Source organism: Ahaetulla prasina, chromosome 7 (genome assembly GCF_028640845.1).
Source record: "Ahaetulla prasina isolate Xishuangbanna chromosome 7, ASM2864084v1, whole genome shotgun sequence".
Classification (NCBI taxonomy): Eukaryota; Metazoa; Chordata; class Lepidosauria; order Squamata; family Colubridae; genus Ahaetulla; species Ahaetulla prasina.
The window spans coordinates 70,566,415-70,588,215 of NC_080545.1; the positions used below are offsets into that span (position 1 = coordinate 70,566,415).

At 39.0% G+C, this 21,801-nt stretch overlaps 1 protein-coding gene across 4 annotated transcripts; it reads left to right on the forward strand.

Annotated features, from left to right (window-relative positions):
* Positions 1-322: 322 nt before the first annotated feature.
* FOXRED2 (FAD dependent oxidoreductase domain containing 2) lies at positions 323-20,330 on the forward strand. 4 transcript variants are annotated; one of them, XM_058190237.1, is made up of 10 exons: positions 323-829; positions 2,099-2,202; positions 3,623-4,193; positions 5,769-6,020; positions 8,747-9,013; positions 10,240-10,406; positions 12,090-12,255; positions 13,884-14,125; positions 15,682-15,852; positions 17,402-20,327. In XM_058190237.1, the coding sequence occupies exons 3-10, from the start codon at positions 3,667-3,669 to the stop codon at positions 17,659-17,661; spliced, it is 2,052 nt and encodes a 683-aa protein (XP_058046220.1). In that variant the 5' UTR covers positions 323-829; positions 2,099-2,202; positions 3,623-3,666; the 3' UTR covers positions 17,662-20,327. The 4 variants fall into 4 exon arrangements, with proteins under 4 accessions (XP_058046220.1, XP_058046223.1, XP_058046221.1 ...); XM_058190240.1 differs by lacking the exon at positions 8,747-9,013 and having other exon boundaries at positions 17,402-20,330; XM_058190238.1 differs by lacking the exon at positions 2,099-2,202 and having other exon boundaries at positions 17,402-20,328.
* Positions 20,331-21,801: the final 1,471 nt, after the last annotated feature.

A 21,801-nucleotide genomic window follows, 5' to 3' on the forward strand; every position in this document is an offset into this window, starting at 1 on the left:
TGCAGTAAATAACTGTGCAAACAACCCAGGCGGGCGAATAGGTTTTTGGGTAAGGTTTTGCCCAGGATTTTAAAGATGGGCGCTCCTGTATTTAGCTCCTAATTTTCTCTATTCGCATCTAATTCCTTGGGCCGCGTGTTCGAACTGCGCTTTTCGTATTTCACCGCTCCTAAGCCTTGAGACTCTCGGAGACGGACATTTTGCCGCCAGCTTCTTTCAAACAAAACGAAGCTCGCCATTTCCACGGGACCACATGACGGAGGGGCGGAGGTGGGGGGGGGAAGACTCCAATGAGGCAGAGGCGGGCCTGGCGTCTGCTCGGAACACGGCGTCACGTGACGTGGACCTCGGGCTGCCTGGAAAACTGGGTGAGCTGCTCCGCTTTAGGAGGCGCGCAAAGCGAGCCGCTGGAGCCCCGGCTGCTTTCGGGCTGCTTCTGCCTTGGAGGATCCGGAGGTCCGTGGCCTCGACGACGCTGGCCGGGCGCCCCTTGCTGCATGTATCCACTAGAGTAGTGTCTCTGAGCCTTAACTAGCAGCTCCGCTGCCAACGGAGACCTCAGTTATGTCCGCCCATCTCGCGGGCTGCCGGTGGCGTCCTTTTTCCCTTTGAGTGCTGTTGTGACTCTTCGCAGCTGAAGTCCACAAGGCGCGCCGCGTTGTTTTCTACGCTGTCGGAATCCGAGGAGGACTTGCTCGTGTTGGGTTCATCAGGCATTGCCAGCCTTGGGATCCGTTTCAGCTCCTCCGTCCCTTCCCTCCTTAATCTAGATGGCTTGCAAGGATGTTAAAACGATTTCCATAACGCTGTTGGAAGACGGCAGGTCGAGGTAGGTTCAGTTCATGCTGAAATCGCATTTCTTATTGGCCTTTTCTTCCCAAACGCCCCTTTTTTCTAAGAAGCTGTTGGTCTTTGGGGAAAATAATTCAAACTCATTAGCTGAGTAATGCTGTAATTAGGCTGAGCTAAATAATGGCTATACATGGTTTTCTATTCATCAACACCTCCCCGAAGTGTTCTAGAGCACTTGAAGACTTCTACATCTGTTTAGAGGTTTTGGGTTAGTCTTAGTAAAAAAATTATCACAGCAGATGGCAGCACTTGGCTAATCTTGGGGGGGGAAACCCTATAAACAGCCTGCTTAGGACTTGAAAGGGAGATCTGCAGGAAACCCCAAAGCCAAAATCTCCAAATTTTCAAAAATTGTTCTGGAAGAAGAGAAGACCACCCATTTCCATGTTGCTCCAGATTTTAAGGAAGATATTACTTGATCTTATATATGGATGTTTTTTCTCTGATGATAAGAATAGAATAGAATAGAATAGAATAGAATAGAATTCTTTATTAGCCAAGTGTGATTGGACACCCAAGGAATTTGTCTTTGCTATATATGCTCTCTGTGTACATAAGGAGAATAAAATACATTCATTGAGAATAAAAAGATACAACACTTAGTGATAGTCAAGGTTACTAATAAGCTATCAAATCATACTAGAAACAAGTAAAAACGATATAAATTGAAAGATGCAAGCAACATGATTTATAGTAATAAGTGGGAAGCAATAGATACTAGTAAGGAAGAGAATAATAGTAATACAGTCTTAGTAAATTATTTGACAGTGTTGTGGGAATTACGGTAGTTAAGCAGCGTGATGGCATTGGGGAAGGAATACTAAATAAAAAGTTGCTTCCCCCCCCCCGCCACCATTACCAAATTAAAAATTTTGCTTCTGTTTCTTATTTACCACACAATGAAATGGAGAGCAGGATTTTTTACAGAATTGGAAAGCCATTTTTTCCCAACTAAATTATTGAATCCAAACCTTTTCTAGGAATTCCTTGATTAAGACAGTAACGTTTTTGTCACGTCGTTATGCTTTACTTGTACTAAATTTATATTCATAATTTTTGTTTGATTCATGCTTGTGCATGTATCAATATGCATATAGAAATAAAATGAAATTCAGTAAGGTTCCGATGTAATCAAAGCTTGGATTCAGACATCACGGAGACTGGGCAGCCTTTTTTATAGTTCCTATGTCCTTTCTCACCCTCCCTCATTCCTAAAAGAATAATAATGTCCTCTTTTCTCACAAAGTTCAAGGGTGATGGACACTATTCTACCCATTCTGTCTCGCCAAGATGCTGCCAGTGAATAATGGTTTTTGTCAAAGAACTTAGGAGAGCTGCTGGAGTGTGCAAGTAGGTAAAAATTGTTCAGGCCAGTGATCTGACTTTATATGAGCAATCTGGAATGTTAATAGTAATTTGTGTTAACTTGCTGATTTCTGTTAAAAGGGATTGCTATTCAGACTATTTTTGTCTGAATTTTTTGTTTCTATCTCAATGCTGACATGGATAACTCCCTTGAGCGTTTATCCTCCCAGCAATCCAGTATAGGAGACATGTTTACAGGAACCTGAGGAATGACTGCACAGACTAAATATGTGAGCTTGCCACAGTGGCCCAGAGCAATCCAGTTTTGTCTTGTATTCCAGTTAAGCAATGGTCTTGGAAATAATACAGTCTTTAAAAGAGATGTTTAGTTATCCTTTCCACCTTCTTGGAATGGAATTGAGTAAGACTTTGTGGTTAAACCTCAGAGATCGAGTGGGGGGGGGAGAGGGAATAGACACTGGATTCACACATTGCACTAAGCCATAATGTGGTTTGTTTGGGTTGGCACAACTTGCTAAATTGTTCCTTCAAATTTGGCAGCCATGGTACATTGCTTACTGTCGCACAAGAATCCAGCTAGGTAAGCAGAAAAGCAGTATATGCACTGAATATTTATTTATTTATTTATTTAAATTTTTTATTTAATTACATTTTTATACCGCCCTTCTCCCGAAGGACTCAGGGCGGTTCACAGCCAGATAAAACAACAATGAATAAATACAAAATAAAACAGTAATTAAAAAACTTATTAGATATGGCCCCAAGTTAAAATGTATTTAAAACAATAAAACCCACTAAATAAAATTAAAACCGAATAAAAAACATCTAAAATTCTATGCCAGTCCTGCGCGAATAAATAAATACGTCTTCAGCTCGCGGCGAAAGGTCCGAAGGTCAGGAAGTTGACGAAGTCCTGGGGGAAGTTCGTTCCAGAGGGTGGGAGCCCTCACAGAGAAGGCCCTTCCCCTGGGGGCCGCCAGTCGACATTGCTTAGCTGACGGTACCCTGAGGAGTCCCTCCCTGTGAGCGCACGGGTCGATGGGAGGCAAACGGTAGCAGTAGGCGGTCCCGTAAGTAACCCGGTCCTAAGCCATGGAGCACTTTAAAGGTGGTGACCAACACCTTGAAGTGCACCTGAAAGACCACAGGCAGCCAGTGCAGCTTGCGCAGGAGTGGTGTTACATGGGAGCCACGAGTGGCTCCCTCTATCACCCGCGCAGCTGCATTCTGAACTGGAGCCTTCGGGTGCTCTTCAAGGGGAGCCCCATGTAGAGAGCATTGCAATAGTCCAAGCGAGAAGTAACAAGAGCATGAGTGACTGTACATAAGGGATCCCAGTCAAGGAAGGGGCGCAATATTCTGCAACGTGTAGATAAGTAAACCATGGCCTACCATTATGTGTGAAAAATCTCAGCGAATGTTTTTCTTTTTCTCGCCTTGTCAGTTCTCAAAAGTGCCTTGAATAAAGTTAGCCACCTTACCAGCAACATGGTGCTATCGTTTCTGAAGTGTGTGCAAGAACTTCTGCCCATCATCGCCTTGTCTGTAGCCTCTTCCTGGTCTAATGACTTTCTCTACCATGACTATTGTATTATTGGGGCTGGCCCTTCAGGCTTGCAGATGGCCTATTTCCTTCAACATGCAGGTCGGAACTACGTTGTCTTTGAACGTAGAAATACACCAGGGCACTTTTTTACCTTGTATCCCCGTCATCGAAAATTGATCAGCATCAATAAACGTTACACTGGCAAATCAAATAGTGAATTCAACCTTCGCCATGATTGGAACTCATTGCTTAGCCACAATAACCAACTGCTTTTTCGGCACTACTCTCAGGATTTCTTCCCTGATGCTGATACTATGGTGCATTATCTGGCTGATTTTGCTTCCAAACTAGCCCTCCATGTGCACTATAACACATCCATTGTACTTGTGATGCTGGAAAAAGATCCCAAGGCTTGGAATGGTCATTACTTCATCCTCAGAGACCAAAATACTAAGAATTACAAATGCAGGTAAGAGATGAAAAACTTCATCTGTTCATTAAAAAAATCTCATATTGCGTGGATGCTCCCATAGTAAAAATGCAGCTGTTGTTGATTATTAATATTGTGCATGCATAAACCGTCTATTGGGGACTGAAGATAATTTAGGTGCCAGTGCATATTTCAGAGAGACCCTTTCAAGATACAGCTGAGTAACCTAAACACTCCCCCATTCCATTCCTTCACTCACCAACAAAGCTTTCCCTACAGACGTCCATATGGACACATTGCTGGAGTTGACAGATCTGCTGTCAGTGAGAAATGAGCTGGTTGATTTATTCTAAGACATTCCAGAAAGTCTAGCTGGTCTGAAATGCAACAACAGGCATGATGAGGAGCAATCCAGGAGATTCCACATTATCCTCATGTTGCAATAGCTGCACACAGGGCCGGGATAGCTCAGGCAATAGAGAAGCCTGTTATTAGAACACAAAAGCCTGCAATTACTGCAGGTTCGAGCCCGGCCCAAGGTTGACTCAGCCTTCCACCCTTTATAAGGTAGGTAAAATGAGGACCCAGATTGTTGGGGGGCAATAAGTTGACTTTGTAAAAAATATACAAATAGAATGAGACTATTGCCTTATACATTGTAAGCCGCCCTGAGTCTTCGGAGAAGGGCGGGGTATAAATGTAAACAAAACAAACAAACAAAACAAAACACTGATTGCTTGTGGGACATAATTCAAGGAACTTCTTGTGGTATATGAAGCATTACATGGCTTAGCTTCAAATGACATTTAGATCTGTCTGCTCCTGTACAGTCCATCCTCTGCACTGAATTCCTCAGTAGGACACTTTGTGCCACTCTCCCATAGATTTGATTATCAAGAGTTATCAACTTATCTATAGTAAGACTTTATACAGTTACTGAGAGTGGAAGCATATAAATCAGTTAAGTAGGTAACATGAGAAAGATTCTTTCCTTTTTCTGTATAGTTTGTAACTTTGTAAAGTCTTGTATTATCCCTCTGAGCAAACTTTTCCCTTTTCTTGTACCAGTAACTGAACACTTATCTCTTCTACTAATTAAAGATACTTCAAACATGCTGGATCAGTTGCATTGCCTGTTTTGGCATCTTTCTGGTTTTGTTTGCCCTGTTTGCCGTTGTAGCAACAGAACTTTCAGTATAATCACATCAAATGTTTTTATAGAGAATGAAAAATATAGTTGAAAATATTATTTTCTAATCAAATTCTTTTAGTAGCCTCAACATAGATTTTTCACTCCATTAAAATATACTGCAGTATGAAAATGCTCTTTTCAGCCTGTTTCTAGTAATTGCTATAGTATGATCTTTTGCTTTTTTTCTCCCACTAAATTGATAAATAAAAATGGCTACCTTGCTCTAAACTACTTGAGAGCTAATTTTGGTGGTTTTTTATTTCTCTCTTTATAAATCACAGTTTTTGCTGCACAACTTTATTGCTGAGATAAGAGTTTGGTGATTTTGTGAGGGTACTAGTAAATAGTAAATAGTACTAGAGAAAGATATTTTGACATATAAAGTGACTGACCCTAATCAAAATGTTTTTTCTCTATTTTAGTGTTCTTTTGGTGGCTACGGGTATGTGGGTTCCTCACGAAGTGAACTTTCCAGGTTCAGAATATGTTGAAGGTTACGAATCTGTATCAATCAATCCAAATGATTTTGCTGGACAGTCTGTATTGATCTTGGGTCGGGGAAATTCTGCCTTTGAAACAGCAGAGAACATTCTGGGTGTCACCAATTTTGTACACATGGTCGGCCGATCTCGAGTTCGTCTTTCTTGGGCTACTCATTACGTTGGAGATCTGAGGTAAGACTTTATATTCATATGAACTGTTACATATATTCGGAGATGAAAGATACATATTTCTAAATGTGTTTCATCCAAATTCCAAATAAAAATGTTGAAGAGTTCAGGACCCAGGATTGAATCTTGTTGCCCTCCACTTGGTCTCTTCCTCCAGTTTAACAGGGAACTATTGATGAGCACACTTTGAATATGAATTTTGAAATAGCTATATATTCATTTCAAGGTCATGTAATGCACCTCTGTTTTAATTAGGTTCCTAATCAGAATATCCTGAGGCATTCTATCAAATATTCTGCTAAACCAAGATATTGTGTGATATATGCCTACAGTATTTCTCTGGCATATTAAGACAGATAACTGATCACAAAATAAGTTTAGTCTGACGACATATTCTTGCCAAAAAGCATTACAGTATTTTCAAGTATCTTTATTACCCTGAATATCAGTTAATCTGGCCTCACATAATTAAACTAATTAAGAGAAAAGTGGATTCCCCGATCATGTTTTGATTGCTCTTAATGCTGCTTCTTTATTCTGCTTCTTACAATTGCCTGGTGGAACACATACCCTCTTGTTAGAGAAACCAAATTAGAAATCAAATAGTTTTGCTTTTTCATTGTAACCTATTAATATTTTGCCATCTTTTCCATTATATCAATTCTTTTCTCTCCATTTAAGTTAAATATATCTGAGGCAATGCTTTAGTTTGGTTTAATGAATCAAGCTTAATTCATTTTGAATTCTAGCCTTTCTAATATTTTTATAACCTGGACTGTTGTATAATTGTCATTCTTTAGCAATCTGCCCCTCATTCCATCTCCCATATACAGTAGTTCCTCTTGCTTCTGGATCTTTTGTGCAGCCATATCATTGTCTTCTGCTGGATTGCACTTTTTCCTTGCTGGAATTGCTTCCAGTTGTGTCTGTAATACGCAAAAACTCAATTTTTAGGAACTCCCCCTACTTAGAGCTCCTATTAACTTCTCAATCCTACTTATTATTACTCTCTGTTTATTAAAGTCTTTCATGAAATCCAAGATATGCTTTCAATTGTATTCAGCTTTATTTTCCTTTCAAATAATAACTACATTTTCTAAATTAAGTGCGCTTTTTTGGTTTGCATCGTATCAAAAATAATGGATTCCTATACCTTTGTTGACTCTGAAGAAAAAGCTGTTAAGGAGAGAAATCAGGAATTTTTTGGAAGAACTATGCTTTTAAGAATTTATCTCCCAACATATGTTGGAATAATGAGTTTCCTACCATTTTGAAAAAAAACCTGCAATTAGGCCCATCTTCTTGGTTGGTCTGGTAAACAGAGATTAACTCTGCCCCTCTATCCTTGCTTGAGTAGAATGTAACATTATTTCAGAAGAATAGCCAGGCTAACCTGTGATAGTTGTGGGGAGTGTTATGTAGACTAATAGCTCAAACTGCCATATGCCAAGCAGCCCATTTTTGCCCGCTTTTTCTCTAGCAACCAGTCCATATACAGCATCTATTTTGTTTGATAACAGTCCTGCCCGGTATCATCATTCCAAGCCCCATCTCCCTTTTCATGCCTGTCCCTCTCTTAGCTGCTTAGAATAAATAATCAGCAACTCTTTGAAGGACCAGGCAGAAGCATTTTGGTCACTGAGGTTTGTTATCGAGTGGACCTTTTATTTTGGTCTTCAAGGAACAAGACATGGAATATTTGTGAAGGAATCATGGTGTGAGCAAGTATAGACCCATAAGTGAGATATGCTTGATTTCTGTAAGACATAAAGTTGACATTTTGGGGATTTGAGATGACGACGATGAATTCAAATCAGTCTGCTGCAGGATGAAGCCCTCTTCATTTCATGTTATGGACCATAAATCTATCACATTGATCCAATGTGAGATGGTAGACTATGTTTTTCAACCTCCCTGTTTAGGGTTGAGAAAGAGTGTTTAACCCAGTGGTGAAATCCAATTTTTTTTACTACCGGTTCTTTGGGTATGGCTTGGTGGGTGTGCCAGGGGAAGGATGCTGCAAAATCTCTATTCCCTCCCCACTCCAGGGGAAGGATGCTGCAAAATCTCCATTCCCTCCCCACTCCAGGGGAAGGATACTGCAAAATCCCCATTCCCTCCCCACTCTGGGGCCAGCCAGAGATGGTATTTCCGGTTCTCCAAACTACTCAAAATTTCCACTACTGGTTCTCCGAACTACTCAAAATTTTCTCTACCGGTTCTCCAGAACCTGCTGGATTTCACCCCTGGTTTAACCCAAAGACACCCAGATAGCTTCTAAAGGAAGACTAGTAGGTTCTAGGAAGACCGTAGCCCCTATTCTACAGAAAGATTCACAACTTTTTAGTGTGAGTGGATTCAGGAAGTGATTTTTTGATTGTAACAAGAGAATGTAAACCCTCCCAATAAGAAAAAAATAAAACAAAGACTACTCCCTCACTTATTCTTTCTGGTGTTCCGCAAGGCATTCTGTTTTGTTATATTTGTTAATCATCTTCCTAGTATATTTACAAAAGAAAATATAATAATTTGAAATAAAACAAAAGTAATGTTTTCTCCATCAAAATACTAAAACTAATGTAGAAGATAATAGCAACACAGGAAGTTGCTTCATACCTAGCCAGAGAGCTTCTATATTTAATCTAGAATTGCTACGAGTGGCAGCCATTTTTCTAAATATGGCATGTAAAATTTACATCCCACCTATTTTTTTTTCCTTTCTTCCTTAGAGCAATTAATAATGGGCTCTTGGATACATACCAGTTGAAGTCTTTGGATGGACTTATAGAGGGTGATCTAGAAGACTTAGTTCTTATCAAAGACAGAAAAGGAAAGCTGCATATCACCCTTCGGTTCTACTTGGAGAACAGCAATAGCAGTGACCCAGAATCTGTCACTCTTCCACAGGATGAATTAGACAACTTTGCCACTCGTGCACCTTATGACCGTGCCATTCGCTGCCTGGGTTGGAAATTTGACTTTTCCATATTCAACAAGTAAGGTGGGATTGGTTCTAACGTGACAGAGGGATAGGATGTTTGGGAGGGTTGATATATATAGATAGGTATGTGGCATGAATGGAACTTTCTGAGCCTCAAGTCAAACAAAATGTCATGCAAAATGCTTTCCAATCTTTTATTAAATGTAATATTTGCAGTATTTTATAATGATCTATTTCACTTTTGCAAACTTGGTTCCATAGTAAAATGGTTTGGAGATTTGACTAAAGTGCTTAGCTATTCCCATGACATTATCTTTTATCCTTCTGGGACTGCATGAGCAGATGTTCTTCTGTCTCTTTTTTCATGCAATCATTTTGTTGTTGCTATCCCTTAATTCAGTCTAAACTAAAATAACAATTAATTGCTTTCCATTATTGGTTTAAATGATTTAAATAGAACAAGATTATAGTGTCAAATATGAAACTTGCTTCGTTCTCCTTTAAAAAGCTGGTAGCTGTGCAGTTAGGGTGCACTTATCTAAATATAATTGCATCATAATTCTGTTTAATTTCAAAGCAGCAGTGTATGGATATGTTTCGGTTCTGTGCCCAAATTATGATATGTCTGGTTGTCAAGAAATTATACTATAGTTCTCTAGAGTTCCTCCTTTGGCAGGCAGCTCTTTCAGCCAGTCCCCAGAAATAAGCAGGAGCTGAAATCTGAGTGGCAGGGTAAATGGGTAAAGTAAAGAGTGAGGGCTGCCTCAGGCATGTGGAGTAAGTCCTAGGAGCCCCGTGCAGGCTGAAATCACATCTCTTCACTTGGGTGTTGAAAATCCTGCTTGGATTTTGGCAGGGAATACTGTCTACTTACAATCTAAGAGATCACTTAACAACCATAACCAGGAGTGCCAGTATTGCAGTCATTGAGAGAAGCAGTCACATGGGCATCTCGCTTAACAGCCACTTTGCTCACTGACTGAGATTTTGGCCCTAGTTGTGGTTATAGGCCAAGGACTACTTGTAAAGAAAGACCTGCAGCTCAGGCGTAAGGATACCCAAAGTAACCCTGTTGATATTTTCTGTTTTAAACATACTTTTAGATAGTTGCCATAAGCCAAGGAAAAGTGTCATTGGAAAAGGGATATTTCCTGAGCTTTTTAACATGTAGATGGTCTCAAGATCAAAGCTCATCTCATATACTGCCCCTTCTATTGAAACCTGTGAAGTCAGCCAGGCTCCATTCTTGATGCGTTTTTCTCTTTTCCCCCTCCCCCCAAGGTCTGTTGGGTTGATGCATGGCAAAGGCAGTAAGAAGAAGTATCCTTTGATCAAGCCCAGCTATGAAGCCAAGGCTACTCGAGGTCTCTTTCTTCTTGGAACTGCAAGCCACTCGGTGGATTTTAGGAAATCTGCTGGTGGTTTTATTCATGGCTTCCGATACACAGGTGAGTTTTGGACATGGGGAGAAAGTGAATTTGAACAAGCTCAGCAGTGACGTTCTGGTATTTGGGGCCCATCTCTTTTTTTTTTCTTTTAAGCAAATTATTCCATTCTTTTTTCCATTTATCAAAGAAATAACATGCTGCGTTTTTTCAGAAGTACCTTTTCTATTGTACACAATGATAAAAGTAGCAAATGCAAGTGAAGAACTCAACTAAAAAGTCAGCTTCAAAAGCCAATTAGTTATGCAACATATAGGCATTACATTGCCAAATGTTTTTTTACGTATTATAAAAATATTTAAATTACAATGTCAGCCCCACAATGGACAGCCACGAGCAGATAAACGCATCAAACTAAACTGTGTTATCTGAGGTTTCTTGATGCTGAACTATGGAACATGACAGTCATGTCAATTTTACATATAAATTTGCCGCCAGCAATTTCTTCAGGACCTGGCGCATCAATTGGATGTGCTCGTCCATGGTCTTAGTGTAAATCAGGATGTCACTCAGGTAAATCAGCACCCTCTTATACAGGTGTTCATGCAAGACCTCATTTTCAATTGCATGAACACTGCCGGAGTGCTTGCAGTCCAAAGGGCGTTACTCTGAACTGATAACTACCCAACGGGCAATTTTAATGCGGTCTTCCACTTGTCCTCTTTGGGGGCTTGTCCGGGAGGACATAGCGAGGGAGAAGGCCCTGCAGGGGAGTGGTGGAAAAGAACCTCAGCAGCTGCAGGTTCAGGGCCCCCACTGCTTACACCTAGCCTCTCTGGCAGCCATTTGCAGAGGTGGTCTATAATAATGCGGTGCATAGTAGCACAGGGTTTACCCCCTTTAGGTTGGCAAACGGGATAGACTTTGTCCCCATACTGGAATGCCCTCGGGAAACCCCTGCAACCGTTAGCCTGGTCGAGTGGCTGAACGACATGCAACGCGTGTGGGGAAACGTGAGAGGGGCATTACAAAAAGCGACAGAGTCCCATAAGGCTCAAGCCGACAAGAAGTGCAGTCCCCAAGCCCCGTTCTGAGTTGGTGAACAGCTGTAACTCTCCATCAAATACTTACGACTCAAGATACCCTGCCATATGTTAGCCCCAAAATTTCTGGGCCCATTTTCCATCGTGCGTATCATCAACCCAGTCACAATGGAGCTGTGAAGCTCCATTGGTTATTGGTTAAGATATGCCGTAAAAGAAAACGGGTAGGAAAGAAAAAATAACATTCAAGCAGTACATTTAGAACAGCTACCCATTGTATCAAATTTTCTCAAAACTTTTTCATTGTTGCTGCAAAGAAAAACATTTTCTGTATCTATCAGGAAATATTTGTGGTTCTCCAGATATTTTTAAGCTAGAGTCATCAATTTTTGGAAGGATTCCCCAACAACGTTTGTGATATTACTAAATCTATCAGATATGTGAAGGCCAATAAAGACTGGAAAATCCAAATTTGTACTTTCAAGAGTGTGGGACAGTCAAAGGATAATCTAGTAACAGCATTATCCATGTTTTTCTTCTGCCTGCTATAGAGTGAAATTATGCCAAATAGTTGTAAGCTTTTTGGCTATAGCCCAAAACTCACTTGTTGCACATTTCAGTGGTATTATTATTAGGGCAGTTCTCTTAGCAGGTAATATTAAATGATAATATCTGCCTCTTTTGTTCCTCCCCCATTATGCAGCCCGTGCAGTTCATCGCTTACTAGAAGTCCGTCACCACAAAGTGCCCTGGCCAGCCTCCAACTATCCTGTTGTGCAGTTAACAAATGCTATTGTCAGGCGGGTGAATGAGGCATCTGGGCTCTATCAGATGTTTAGCGTGTTGGCAGACATCATTTTGCTGAAAGAGTGAGTGAATAATGATACTCGGGGAGGTTTTCTCCTTTAGAATCTGTGAATAGAATTAGTTAATTCCTTTGAGTAGAACTTCTGCCAAGCATAACCAAGAGGGAGCTCATTCTTTTCTTCCTTCCCCTTCTCTGCCACTTTCATGACACTATGAGTCCTCCAAGCCTGCTCTAAAGCAGCAGTCCCCAATTTTTATGGCATGTGTGCACCAGCCTACCTCTCGCACAGCCCAGTTCCAAATAGGCCACAGCCCAGTAGGGAGCCACAGCCAGCGGTTGGGGACCTCTGCTCTAAAGGGTTTATAATACCTGGAAAGCAGATTCTGAGAGGCATAAGAGCTGCATGGCAGAAAAAAAGAAAAAGGAAATCCATACAAGTAGTTTTCTGTTCCCCCTCCCCCCCCATAATAGATTCTACCCAGTTTTGCCATAACTATTGTAAAGTAGATTGGGTGGAAAACAGGGGTGAAATACTCCCAGTTCGGACCGGATCACCTGATCTGGTAGTGATGGCGGTAGTTTGGAGAACCGGTAGCAAAAATCCCACCCCCACCCCCACCCCCGCATGCCCAGCTGAGCCGCGCAATCATCACAGGTGGTGGGTTTTTTTAATTTTAAAAGCATTTTTTCTTCAGCCGAAAAAATGCTTTTAAAAGAAAAAAAAGGCTCTGATGATCATGCAGCTCAGCTGGGATTGTCTGAACCTTTTAAAAGCATTTAGAAAAAATGCTTTTAAAGGGTTCTGGCAATCAGGCAACTCAGCTGGGATAGTCAGAACCCTTTAAAAGCATTTTTTCTACAACCTCTTCGGCCGAAGAGGTTATAAAAAAATGCTTTTAAAAGGCTCCTCTGGCGATCCCAGCTGAGTTGCCTGATCATCAAAGGCTTTTAAAAGCATTTTTTCTACATTTTTCCTTTAAAAAATGTTTTTAAAAGTAAAAAAAAAAGTTGGCCACGCCTACTCAATCACATTACCCCACCACCACCAAACCACACCCACAGAACCGGTAGTAACAAATTTTACATTTCATCCCTGGTGGAGAGTTAATGATTGGTCCAAAGCACCACTCATTACTAGATTTAGTATTTAACCTGGTCTTTCCAATTTTAGTTATTAACCATGTTACATTGATTCTTTTATGATTAACACTCCTTAATGCTAGAGAGGATTGCTCTAAAACTGTTCCTTTGAGAAGGCTGTATCAGTGCAAAGGTTTATTTATATAGTGGGATTCCAACCACACATTCTTGTTCTGCCAAATTCAGAATTCAGTGAATGAACTAAAAGATTCAAGCAAGAGCATAATCAAGGTTTTTCTGTACTTTACAAGCTGTTCCTTGTAATATATATTAAAATACTCTAATTCTTTGATCATGAACATACAATTGACAGCGGTCAGTTCTCTTTGGAGTAGAGAGTTTAGCTAAGGGTACCACCATAGCTGATGCTTGATTATCATGGAATAAGGCAGAATTTAAAATTACTTCCAAATGCTGAATTGGGTATGATAGAAAATGCAATCCCATTTTTTAAAAAAATCCTTTTTTAAAAATCAGTTAACTTAGCACACCAATATTACCCAACTTGCTTTATTGTATTTTAAATGTATTTGTTGTGATTGGTCCTAGGAATGCTACAAAATTTGAATACCTGGAGGAGTATCCAGTTGGAGTCCTACAAGATCTGGAATGGCGCACAGGAAGAAAGGTGCAGAATGGACTTTTTGTCATTATAATGGAGTATGGAAAGAACTTTTCTGGTCCTGACAAGGATGTCTTCTACTATAACCGTGCAGTAGGAGAGCCAGAGCATGCTTGGCAGTCTAACTTCCTGCATCCTGTAATTTATTATTATAAGCAGCTCCCCACTGGTAAGCAATGTATTTTTTTTTATTCCTTCTCCACTAATTACAGTGTTTCGTAAAACATTAAAAAGGAGAATATATTTTAGTATGGTTTGGATAGTGTGCTGAGGTTGATTTATATAGATATATATAGATATATTTATATAGATATATTTATATAGATTTATATAGCTGGCATTCAGGACGCATTAAGGAGACAGTGATAGACACATTAAAAGTGGCTACACCAGATCAGAGATACTTTTGACCACTTTGGGTGTGTTTTTGTGTATATTTTAACTGTTGATAATTTTTAACTTGTTGATTTTGATTGTGGTGTTGGCCTGTTATCCAGTGCAGGGCACACTATAAATCAGGGGTCTCCAGCCTTGGCAACTTTAAGACTTGTGGACTTCAACTCCCAGAGTAATTCTGGGAGTTGAAGTCCACAAGTCTTAAAGATGCCAAGATTGGAGACCCCTGCTATAAATAATATGTTTTTTAACGGAATAAATTTCTTGTGCTTTTATTGTTTATTCTTTGGACAGCATTTGATTGATAAGAAATGGATTCATGACCTATAAGCCTTTTCCTTTGCCCCAGACTTTTCAAAGGGTCTTCCAAGACCAAAGGCAATCGTTTTACTCTTTAAAAACTAGTAATTTCACTACCACCTCAAAAAAGGGGCACTTGGGAACACATGGAGAACATACCTTTCTCATAATGAGGCACTGTTGACATTCCTTAAATATTGGATATAGGTATTTTAGTCAGTCAAGAGGAGCAAGGGTCAAGTAAACAGGGAATAGATCTATTCCTTAAATATTGGATATAGGCATTTTAGTCAGTCAAGAGGAGCAAGGGTCAAGTAAACAGGGAATAGATCTTATCCTTATACACTTTGTCCATGTCCTCACAATCTCCAAGGCAATCTGCCCCCCTCCTCAATTTATAAGGACAAATAGTTGCTCAAACTGCAACCCTAGCAGTAGATATGAGCAATTTTATTTAGAAAGAATTATACACATTTTTGATGCGTACATATCTTATTTATATTCTTCTGTCAATTACAAAAGTGGTTTGGTGAGTACCATGACAACTGTATAAATAAGGTACGTTTTAGCTGGTTGGATTATGCAAATTACAATTTGGCAGAAAGAATGATTGAGATGAGTCCAAATAATATGCAGATGCTATTTTAACCCACTTGTGGGTGGGGGCAGGTAAACATACTCTGACAAAATGCACTAAAATACTGTCTTTTCTAGTGACATGATCTGCCATCATTTTTATTTTTCCTGATGCCTCTGAAAAACTAAAAAAACTTAGGGTACCTAATGTTGCAAAGATGTCCTCAGCCTCACATTAAGAAAATACACAATGTTTGTGGAGTCCTTGGTTCTCTGAGCTTGGCCGTTCACTTGCAGATGTTTCACTACCCACTAAACTTCTGCAATCCAAGACTCTAGAGGGAGTAAAACTCCCAGCCTCCCAAATTGGCTTCTTACCCATTCTTTTATTTTGTGTGCCTTTTACTTTGCATGCTCGCTCTCTCTCTCGCTCTCTCTGTCTCTTCCCAATAGAACGTGAAATGAGACTTTGCCCTCCAGATTGGCCTTTGCCTCGCCCAGACGCAATCCATCACATTGTGGAAGATTTCCTGACTGACTGGACTGCACCAAATGCACATGTCCTCCCACTGAGACGTTTCTTGGAGAATTGCCTTGAAACTGACTTGCGCAGATTCTATGCAGGTATTCTGGAAACTAGTTAGGGATGAATCCATAGGGAATGAAAGGAGGCAGATAGGCCAGGTAACCATTAAATTCCTTTCAGCCGAGATCCATGTTTACACATAATCCCTCATCAAAGTGGGTCTGACTCTTGATCTTTGTGGAGCCCTTGGAAGGTAATAATACCAGAGTTATTGCCATGATCACCTGAAATGAGCACAAGATTAAAAAAGGACAATTTGGACTTACAACTAAAATATTTGTACTGAGAACTGCATATTAAAACTGGATTTAAGAGTACTAGACTTACATGGATTTCCTGGCAAGAGCTTTATTCTCTGGATTACCATGCTAAAGGCAAAATGGGTTTTTTCAAACGTGTCATAAATACTAGTAAAGATATTTGCATGTCTCTTCAGTCAAGGACTCCAGAAGGTCACAGTACATGTTATGGGGAGATTGTAAACTCACAAGTCTTATTCATCCATCTCCAGAGTCCAACACTAAATGTCTTTTTCACGTCTTTTTGCCCAGGGAAGCACATACATGTTTTTGCTTAGTTTTAGCTCTTGGGGAGACAAGAGCACAAACATGTTGAGCTAAACTTTGCCTATAGATTGTCTATTATATATTATATTATTAATATATGCTAAATGAATAAGCTATATATATTTGGTTTGATGTGGACCTATTAAAATATATGCATACAGCTACTATAGTTTACAGTGAGCATTAATTGTGTTATACTTACAGCACATGGACTCTGTAATCTACCCGCAAGTCAGATAACTATTTAGAAGACAACAAAAATCCATGTCTTTATATCAGAAGAACAAAAAGTACAATTTATGGGGTGCTTCATGTAGCCCACCAGTATCACTTTTGGGTGTCCCAGAACCCTCTTAAAGAATGAAATTAGCTAGAAAACTGGGTCTTTTTGCATTTAGAGACAATTTGGCAGTTTTAATTGGTCACTTAAAGCCTTGTAGATGTTTTAAGGTACTGATTGTACTCTTTAAACATCTTCCCCAAATGGGCACTTTTGAAGTATGGGCTCAAAATACCATGTAAAATCTGATGCTACTTTCAAAGTATTTAACAAAATTTACCCAGACCTCCTTTGTATGATGAGATTTCAGTGAGTATTGATCATATACTTCACAATCTTAAGGATTTGAAACTTGTGTTACTGATTTTTTTAAAGCTGAGCTTCTGAGTCTTTTGAAAAAAGACTTAACCCACTGCTAAGTGAGCTGGAGCAGAAGACTTTTCTCAACCCATTGTTTAATTCTTTTTCTGATATGGTGCATAATTATATCTCGGAGTGGGTTAGCTTCTAACAGTATTTCCTATTTCCTTATAATAGAGGCTTAAATGAGCTCAGATTGTTGCTGATTCATATACTGTAGGAATCTTTGCTAGAGTTAGGAAATCAATTACAAACTAAGAACCATAGTCTACTTGGAGGGTGAAAATGCTGTTAGTGCTTACTACTATTCTGTTTCAATTCTTGGATAGAACAATCTATAAAGCATGAGATGGAGATCACTTTTTCCCTCTGTTTGTACAGAGTCCTGTTTTCTGTTTGCCTTCACTCACTTGAGGCTGCCTCCCTTCTGCCAGCAAGGGTACGTGAGAAAGCAAGGGCTTGTGGGAAGTGAAAAGCTTCAGCATCACAGAGTAGCAGCAGAGCTGATTGAACATGCAGCTATGAATTCTCAAGATGAACGAGAGAGTGGCGCTATGCAATCCCACAACCAGCTGCTGAAAAGTGGAAAGATACCCAGTCATCAGCTGCAGCATCTTACAGGCACAAAGGATGAACTTTAGCTTCCACTCAACTATTTCAAAATTCACAAGCGTTACAGCCACAATACCATGGCAAAGATCTGCAGAGGAGCTCCAGTGTCCAGTATTCCTAATCATTCCTAGATGAGGACCACATCTCATCCGTACCATGTTCTTGCACAAATTTGCAGATCTTTATGAACATGAATGTTTACTTTCCTGGGTGGGACTGAACAGATTAGACTTTAATGTGGGAAATCTTATGCATTTGAGAAGAGTGATGTCTCTAGGCCATTAAGAATGAGTAGCTGAGTCTGGCTCCTTTTCAAGATGCACTGTTATTATTAACATTAGTGTGTTCTGTAGAACTGGCATTGAATGCCAGCCTACTTATTTCAAGACAGAATGTTCTTGCATGTTAACAGAGTATCACTTCTGTTTGCACTATGCCCCACTTTAGTTTAGTCATGTGTTTCCTATTTTATGTATTTTTCATATTTTTTAAGGTAAAAATAGGTTAAGAATACTGTCTGCACTTTTTTGCACCTTTACCTCCAATGCATCGATTACTCTGACTTCCATTGAGTTGTGCATAGCAAACTGGAAATAATCAAGCTCATTTCTTATTTATACGTTCTGCTCGATGGATAGAGTGAATGACATTCACACATCATCTTCTGTCTCAGCAGACCACATAAGAAAGCTTTGTTTTGATTCCTGGCACACACTGCCTCAATATGATGCCCTCCAGATTCATGAACTACATTTCCCAAAATTCTCAGCCAGACATTGTCATGGCTAAAAAATTAGGGAAGAAAAAATCCAGCAAGTCTGAGAGCTATTAAATGGGAAATAGCTGTTCATGATGATATGAACACTAGCCCAAATTGCCTATTGCTGCTATTAAATTAGTGGCCAAAATTTTGGAAACCTTTTGAGGAAAGTGTATTTTTGAGGTTTGATGGCTAATAACACCTTTTTTTTGGGGGGGGGGGGTTTCAAGATAATCATATTCCACTGCTGGAATGGCCTGGGAATAGCCCAGACCTTAACCCAATTGAAAATCTATGGAGCCGACTAAAGAAACTTGTTGGTCAGAAGCGACCCAGCAACAGAACCCAGTTAATTGAAGCAATCATTCAATCTTGATTTCATATTACAGCTGCAGAACTAAGACTTGGTTCACTCCATGGGAAGATGTTGTAAGGCCGTAATTCATGCTAAAGGTTATCCAACTAAATATTAACTGATGTGAGAATTTTTGTATATCTCGTTTTTTCTACGTGTTTCATTTTTCTTCTTTTACTGTATCCGCTATTCTAATACCAAATCCTTCATAAAAGTTATTGCATTATATTCTTGATTAAATTATCTTTCCATTGATAAATAATTTTATGGTGGTATTCCCCAAAAAAGTGGTGATATTAGGTAGTTTTAGAAAATACACTTTTCCCAAAAGGTTTTCACAATTTTGGCCACTACTTTATATAATCAGTGTTACAGAAGGAACTAGCTCCATTACTAAGCCAGAAACTAGTATAACCCTTGTTTAATGACACTGATTCATACCAAACTACCTCCATTATTCTACCATATTACATCTATCTTCATTCTTGTCTGTTCTTATTGTCCAGATATTGTTGCTATTTCCTAAATATGCATGATCAGTACAGATAACCTGAATGGAACATAATCCACTCCAGCTCAAGCATGAATATTCAGTGAATTTATATTTTGCATGGCTGATACTCAGATTAATATGAATATGCAATTGCTTTGGGAGTTAAGACTGGATATTAGTATGATTTATTAAGTAAGGTTTGAGCTGTATGGTTATGCAAGGCTTTTTTTCTCCAAAGGTCTGATTTTGCTACTATTCCACAGAGAACAGTGATACCGTATTCTTCTCAGGCTACCATATACTTCAATCATTTAATACCTTTAAATATTAATTAAAGGTATTTAATGAATACATTTATTCATTAAATATTCAGACATTTACAATAATTCCAAGGAGGAAAAGGGCAATTGCAGCTCCTTCATTTTGAGAATATTTGTCTTTTCTAGAACAGTATTTTTATTAACTTAAAATACTTGTCAAATTAATAAAATTAGTGTAATTTAATTATGCAAATAATTTGTGTAAATTTATACTGTCTGTATATTTTGTATGGTTGTATTCTTTGGGATGAATCTTTTAAAACATTTTTATTTTACCATGAAAACTAATAGTCGTGTTTATGAAGTGGGAAAGATTCAAGAGCCTTTCAACCTTTCAGGATACAGATACCATTCCCAATTTATAACTGTATTTGAGCCCAGAATTACAGTCATAATAATGATCATTAAGTAGGTGACTGCAGGACTATGCCTGACTTTACAACCTTTTTAGTAGTGGCCATTAAGCAAACCTGTTCTCAGTAATGGTTACTTTTTGATGAAAACTAAAAGTAAATGCTGGAACCCAGCAAAATCCACCAAAAATCACAGTGGAATGACTATAGGATGCTGCAAATGGCTCTAAATGTTAGCTGGTTGCCAAGTGCCCAAATACAATCATAGGCCCCGGAGGGGGTCAGCCATCAGAACTTTGAAAATGGGTTGTAAAATGCTTGGGAAGATCCACTGTTACCTCAGCCATAGGTAACAAATGTAGGTAACTACAGCAAAGACTACCTGTATGTACTAAAAAAATAATATCAACACAGCAATATTTTGTAAGGTCTGAAAACAAGAAAAAAAAGTGAGGTAAATTGCCCTGTTGCATTTCCCCCACACAAATCATAAATAACATTTTGAATTATTAGACAATCGTTTCTTCAGAATCTTGATTTATGGCACTGGTAGATCATATTTGAGTTTTTAACTGTTTAATCTCAAAGGGTTTAGAAACTAAAATTTTAACCACATGCTGTTTGCTTCTTGTCTATTTGGTTTTATGTTCATCTTTTTGTGTCTGCTTTTGCATTCAAGACTTTAATGCTTCAATCTTTTGTTGGATATGAATGCAGAGCCATTCCCAAAGGCACCACTGAATGGTAACTCTTAAAAAGATAAAAAGAAAATTAAAAATATAGGAATAAGCTGTCATTATATTTTATTTTTAATTTAAATAATTACATCAATTTATTTTTATATCACACAAGTTGGAATGTAGTTTACAGCTTACTATTCAAAGCTGAAGTGTTGCCTTTGACCCAAAAAGGCATTAGGTACACGAGGATTAAAAATTAGCTCCATTTTGCCTTTTAAAAGGAAGAATTTAAATACTGCAATTCTACAAAAGCAGCCCTGGAACAACATTGTTGAAGATAATTTGTGTAATGCTGTTGTAGTAACAGGAATTGCCCTTCTCTGGACATTTAATAATACAATAATCTACATTATGACATAAGAGCAAGTTTTATAAAACCAGTAAATTTGCAATACAATGAAGTGATGAACTAATGCATAGCTTTTTAAATCAAATTATATAACAGCTATTGTACAAACTTAGTGGTTTCTTATATTGAAACTTGGCAAATGTAGTATGGACATGAAATGCATAATGCATGGAAACACATATAGTTGCCTAGCTCACTGGAGGCAACTTGGGGCAAAACACAATAAATTATATATTGAGATCTCGCGCTCTCACACACACGCGCACACTCGCATAGGAATAGAATAGGATCCTATAATGAATATCTTTAAAAAAAACAATATCCTAATTGAAAGGAGAATTTTTAAAAAACAACGGAGCCGTTATCTTTCTCCAGTGTTAATAGAATTTTTTATGCTGTTCATAATATCAATGAATTGAAATTCGGTGCAGATTGTTGCCACTTTGATGTACTGGTTAAGATGCTGACCCAGAAATCAGAGAGACTTGAGTTTACATTTATATTTAAAAAGTCAGGATAATAGGATTGCAGAGTAGGAGGTTACAGTTACTGACTAATAATTAATTCCAGAAACCGATTAACTAAGCCAAGCACAAACACGGGCGCTTTAAGAAACCTAAAGACCAAAAATTTTTACTTCACATTTCAATCCGTTAAGGCAGCCGCCGACCTGCACAGACGCAGCCCGGGTACTTCCACCCCGCCCGCAGCGAACTTGGCCAATCACGGAGCCGAATGCAGGTCCGCCATTCGTGCGGTAAGAAGAGGCGGCGAGGTCAGTTCCCCGCGAGCCAATCAC

What these genes read in the sequence shown, in the direction of transcription:
- FOXRED2 (XM_058190238.1), top strand. Translation starts at nt 3,667, where the DNA reads ATGGTGCTATCGTTTCTGAAGTGTGTGCAAGAACTTCTGCCCATCATC. An exon ending in ACTAAGAATTACAAATGCAG is followed by an intron (nt 4,194 to 5,768) that starts GTAAGAGATGAA and finishes TCTCTATTTTAG; the next exon opens with TGTTCTTTTGGTGGCTACGG. An exon ending in CTTGCGCAGATTCTATGCAG is followed by an intron (nt 15,853 to 17,401) that starts GTATTCTGGAAA and finishes CTGTTTGTACAG; the next exon opens with AGTCCTGTTTTCTGTTTGCC.